At 46.2% G+C, this 5,880-nt stretch overlaps 1 protein-coding gene across 1 annotated transcript; it reads right to left on the bottom strand.

The window, feature by feature from the left end:
* Window positions 1-4,668: 4,668 nt before the first annotated feature.
* Window positions 4,669-5,679, bottom strand: LOC126625445 (uncharacterized). The gene has a single exon (XM_050294537.1). The coding sequence runs from the start codon at window positions 5,677-5,679 to the stop codon at window positions 4,669-4,671; it is 1,011 nt and encodes a 336-aa protein (XP_050150494.1).
* Between the last annotated feature and the right edge of the window lie 201 nt (window positions 5,680-5,880).

Below are 5,880 nucleotides of genomic sequence, written 5' to 3'. Positions count from 1 at the left end.
AGGATGCCGCTGTTGAAAACACCAAGGCTGCTGAACGTGTAACGACCGAGCAGTTGGGAGATGTCCAAGCTACTGAAGAGTAGTCTTCTAGGTAGCTTTTAGGATTTCCTTTTCTTTCCTTTGTTGCGTTTGCTTGAACTCCTTCGGTATTTGCTTGTTGTTTATCAATTTTGCTATAAAATTTAATAAACTTGCTTCTTTTGCTTTTCCCATCCTTACTTTTTTTTTTTTTTTTTACCCTAACCTTTAGACCTTATAAGCCAGTGGCAGGCGTGCTACTTTTCTATAAGCAGACAGGCCCACATAGCCTATGCAGCCGTAAGTGTTGATGTAGAACTTTTGCAAAGCTATTAACCATAGGGTTGGCAACCGGATGCCTTACTTACAGAAGCAGACGAATCCGTGTAACCACTTAGCTATTCAACCTTGGCTCTTTCCAATTCCATAGGCTGTGTAGCAAGTATCACAACACTTTAGGACTTGGTGTAGGTTATTCTGCGTTTGACAGAGGTGAAGCTTATCGACTACGTAACATGTCGGCAGTGGATAAAATCTTCGTGTGTGCACGCTAACTTGTTTAACCTTTCATAATAATGTGCGGTTGCATAAGTCTAGCGTGGTTCTACTGCTCGAAGGGCAAGCCGTAGGCAGTCTTCTAGAAATCCGTAGGCTACCTTAGTGCACTTGATAACAGCTTTAGGTTTCCAGGGCAGCCGCCCATTGGGTGTGCTGCATAATGTGCCCCCTCCGTTTCTAGGGCCCGGTTCCCTGTGGATTAAGCCGATAGACCCATAATCCTTCAACTAGCTAAGCCTTGAAACAGACCATTGTGGCTACTTCTAGGAATCTCGGCGCAAGCCATCATGCACCTAGTTATACTAGGGCAGCCAAGCTCATCCACGTCTGGATATTTGGAGTGTTGAGTTTATCCTCCCGCCTTGGAGAGCACAGTTGGTCCCTCGGGGGGTGCAATCTTCTTTTGAAGTGTAGAAAGAAATAAGTTGTTGTAGACATATAATAAAGCCAAGTTACAAATTACTTCTGAATTCTTTATTGAAAAATAAAATGAGCAAATAACTTGATTGCAAAAAACTGCATGATGATTGGATAGTCCTCGGTTTACGAGGTGGTGCCCGTTGAGCTGCTCGAGTCTTCGGGTCTTGATATAGTGTGAAGTCACACATGGTATTTCCTCAAATTGTAGGCATTCCATTGCTTCTCGATCTCTTTATCATTCATGGTAGCAAGAGTATAACTACCCTTGCCGCCTACTCTACTGATCTTGTAAGGACCCTCCCAGATGGGGTCCATTTTTTTCGAGCCTTTTCTGCGGGCAGTGATGAAGGTCTTTCTTAGGACTAGGTCTCCGGGTTGGAATTGCCGGATCTTGGCCCTTTTATTGTAGCTGGAAATGAGCTGTTGCTGGTAGGCTGCGATGCGGGTGATGGTTTGTTCGCGCCTTTCTTCTGCCAGATCTAAATTTGTGGCCATCTCTTTACTGTTCTGCTCAACGCTTGGTAATAGAGTGTTGATGCTTGGCACGATGATGTTGGGAGGAATGATTGCTTCCAAACCAAACGCCAAAGAGAAAGGAGTTTCACCGGTTGCTCATCTTTTGGTGGTGCGATATGCCCATAAACATCCCGGAAACTCATCTGGCCATTTTCCCTTTTTGTCGGTGAGGGATTTCTTGAGACAGTCGAGGATCGTCTTGTTGGATGCTTCGGCCTGCCCATTGCCTTGAGGATATCTTGGTGTGGACATGTGTTGTTTGATGCCGTATTTTTGGAAGAACTTTGCCAAATCTTTACCCACAAATTAAGGGCCGTTGTCAGTGACGATGGACTAAGGGATGCCAAATCGGCAAATGATGTTCCTCCATATAAAGCGCTCTATGTCCGTCTGAGTCGTGGTCGTCATGGGTTCTGCTTCTACCCATTTGGTGAAATAGTCGGTTGCCACGATCATCATGCATCTGCCCCCCGTGGCAGGCGGCATAGGTCCTACCAGGTCGATTGCCCATTGCATGAATGGCCAAGGACTCATTTGCGGGTGTAGCTCGCTGGCGGGTAGTGCTGGTACTGGTTTGTAGCGTTGGCAACGGTCGCACTTTTGTACTAACTCCTTAGCATCTTGGTGCATGGTAGGCTAGTAATAGCCTGCGTTAAGAGCCTTTTGGGCCAAGGATCGGCCTCCAGAGTGATTCCCACAAACGCCTTCGTGGATTGAGCTTAGAACCTTCAAGTCATCGGCAGGTGCTAAGCAGTGGAGATGTGGTCCGGTGTAGGATCTTCGGACAAGAATGCCATTCCACATATAGTAGCGTGCCGACTTAATTTGGAGCTTCCTTGACTTCAACCTTTCTGTGGGTAATGTGCCGTTGACCAAGTAGTCTATAATTGAACTTTGCCAAGTGGGAGTTACACTAACCTGTGACACTTCGGCTATCGGCTCCATCTCTATGGTTAGGTTGTCTAGATATTCCACCGGAATGGAGCTTTTAAATTGGTGGTAAAGGGCGGCGGAGCCTAAACCAGCTAGTGCATCTGCATGTGCATTGTCTGTTCGCGGAACTTGAGTGAGAGTGTAAGTCTGAAATGCTTCAAGCTGCTGGCGTACTTTCTCTAGGTATTGTGCCATCCTTGGGTGTTTTGCCGTGTATTCCCCAGTAGCCTGGCTGGTGATTAGTTGGGAATCAGAATGAATTGCGAGTTTCTTCACCGCCAAGTCTTTTGCCATTCGGAGGCCTACCAGTAGAGCCTCGTACTCTGCTTCGTTATTGGATGCTTTGAAACCTAGAGTGATCGCCTGCTCGAGCATTGAGCCATCTGGAGTAACAAGAACTACACCTGTTCCCGAGCCTTTATAGTTGGATACTCCGTCGACATGCAAGTTCCAAAAATCTTTATTGGATGGAGTAAGTGTGGCTAAGGTACTCTCGGCTGCTTCTGGGGCGTCGTTGGGCCGCACTGTTGCGTTGCCTAGGCTAGGTGTGAATTCCGCCACGAAGTCTGCCAAGGCTTGGGCCTTTATCGCTGTGTGAGGTCGAAAAACTAAACCATATTGGCCAAGTTCCAATGCCCATTTCATCACTCGTTGAGAAGCGTCTGGACCATGTAATATGGATCGTAAAGGATATTGAGTCATAACAATGACTGTATGAGCTTGAAAGTATGGTCTGAGCTTTCGAGCCGCAACAACTAACGCCAAAATTAATTTTTCGATCTTTGGATATCTTGTTTCCGCATCGAGAAGAGCTTTAGAAGTGTAGAATACCGGCAGTTGGGCCCCCAACTCTTCTCGTATGAGAGCAGAGCTCACTGCTGCCTCAGAAACTGCCAAATAAATGTATAAATCCTCCGCTGCTTCCGGCTTGGATAGTAAGGGAGGTGATGTGAGATAATTCTTCAAGTCTTGGAAAGCTTTTTCGCATTCTTCATCCCATTTGTCTCTTTGTGCCCTCTTGATAGCTTTGAAAAAGGGTTTGCATCGATCGGTGGATCGTGAGAGGAAGCGATTGAGGGCGGCTGCTCGTCCGGTCAAGCTTTGGATCTCCTTCAAGGTAGTTGGATATTTAATCTCTATGATTGCTTGGATTTTCTTGGGATGTGCTTCAATTTGTCGTTGGGTTACTAAGTACCCTAAGAATCGGCCTGAAGATACTCCAAATGTGCACTTGGTGGGGTTGAGCTTCATCTTGTACCTTCTAAGGATATTGAAAGTTTCTGCTAAATTACGAATGTGATCTGACCGCTGCTTGCCCTTTACCATGATATCGTCGACATAGACCTCCATGGTTACCCCAATTTGCTTTTTGAACATCATATTTACTAGGCTTTGGTAAGTGGCTCCCGCGTTCTTGAGGCCAAAGGGCATGACCTTGTAGCAGTAAGTGCCTCGCTCTATCACGAATGCAGTTTTCTCTTTGTCGGGCTCATGCATGGTTATTTGGTTGTAGCTGGAGTATGCATCTAAGAAACTAAGCAACTGGTTTCCAGAAATTGAATCTACTAATAGATCAATCTGGGGGACAGGATAATGGTCTTTTGGGCATGCTTTGTTGAGGTCGGTGTAGTCTACGCAAACCCTCCATTTGCCCTTCTCTTTCTTCATGACTAGTACGACATTAGCAAGCCATGCCGAATGTGCTACCTCTTCTATGAATCCGGCCTTCAATAGTTTGTCGATTTCTGCCTCGATGATCGCTATTCGTTCGGGTGCGAAATGTCTTCATTTTTGAATTACCAGTTTGGCAGTTGGATCGACGTGCAGCTTGTGGCAGGCCACTTTGGGATCAATACCGGGCATGTCGGATGGTGACCATGCGAAGATATCTCGGTTTTTCATAAGGAAAATTGTGAGTTCTTCCTTCTCGTCTGGGCTTAGTCGTGACCCAATTTTAGCCGTCTTTTCCGGCTACTGGGGATCAAGAATGATGTCTTCGACGTCCTCTTTGGGGAACCATCCTATCTTGTCTGCTTGGGTGCCATCTTCTCGATCCACCTGCTGTAATTGCTATTTGGTAATTTCTTTACCCTTTTGGACTTCGGTAACCTCTACGGGGGTAAAGGTCTTCTTTTTTTATTCTTTCAACATTTGCACAGTGCATCGTCGGGATGAAACCTGGTCAGACTTGATCTCTCCGACTCCTCCTCCTAGGATGCGAAATCAAATTTTTTGATACTTGACGGAAGTGACAGCATCCAACTTGATCAACCAAGGTCTCCCAAGAATCCCATTGTAGGGAGATGGGTCACTTACGATTGTGAATGTTTGCTTTGAAACGACTGGCGGTGTTTTTACGTCAAGTGTGATATGGCCGATGGCAGTTGAGGTGTGTCCGTTGAATCCAGTAAGTACCTCTGCCCGGCGTATGATTGTACTTTCCAGGCCCATCTTTTGAATGACCGAAAGTTGAAGTAGGTTGACTGCACTTCCATTGTCAACCATCATCCTGTCAACTATAGCATGGGCTAGTTGGACAGATACTACTAACGCATCGTCGTGTGGGAAATCGACTCCTTCTGCATCCTGCTCCGTGAAGCCAATGATAGGTCCAGGTTGGGTATCGACTGTTTGAACTTGTGAGATTAGTAAAGCCTGCTGGATCTTCCTCTTTTTGGAGTTATTAGTGGCCCCCAAGTGCTCGGATTCAGCGAAAATGCCATTGATTCGAATCGTCTTAGTTGGTGGCTCCTCATCTCCGTTTGCATTCCTTTTTGGCTGCTTAGCTGGCTTGTCCAAATATCTATCGACTTTGCCTTCTTTCACGAGTTTCTCTAGGTAGTTCTTCCAAGTGTAGCAGTCGTTGGTTGTGTGACCAGGACCTCGGTGGAATGCGCAATACTTGGTGTGGTCCAACTTGGAAGTATCTCCTTTTGACTGTTTTGGCAACTTGAACCATGGTTCATTCTTGATGTCATGAAGGATCTGATGAATCAGAATTGAGAACTTAGAATAGTTATTGGTCATCGGGTCTTCTTTCGTCGTGGGTCGGTCCCTGCGCTTGACCTCCTGCCTGCCCTTGTTGGGTTGCTTTTCATCTTTTTTTTGGGCCGTTGCTAACTCTTTTCGAGGCTGTTCGGGAGCCTTTTCTGCTTGTCGAGCCTCGTCCCAAAGTGCATGCTTCTCCGCCAGAGCAAAGGAATCTGCTAGAGTTAGGTCTTCTTTCATGATCATTTCTCCAAATAGTGGGTGGTCTGCTGGTAGTCCTTTTTGGAAGGCTGCACTTGCTATCGAGTTGTCGCATCCGACGATCTTCGCCTTCTCCGCTTTGAATCTCTTCACGTAATCGCGAAGTGACTTTTTTGGGTTTTTCTTTACGTTGAATAGGTGATCGGACTTTTTCTTGATCGAACGATAAGATGAGTATTCTTTGGT

Source organism: Malus sylvestris, chromosome 6 (genome assembly GCF_916048215.2).
Source record: "Malus sylvestris chromosome 6, drMalSylv7.2, whole genome shotgun sequence".
Lineage (NCBI taxonomy): Eukaryota > Viridiplantae > Streptophyta > Magnoliopsida > Rosales > Rosaceae > Malus > Malus sylvestris.
This window is presented reverse-complemented; position numbering and strand designations above follow the sequence as displayed.

What these genes read in the sequence shown, in the direction of transcription:
- LOC126625445 (XM_050294537.1), bottom strand. Translation starts at nt 5,679, where the DNA reads ATGATCATGAAAGAAGACCTAACTCTAGCAGATTCCTTTGCTCTGGCG.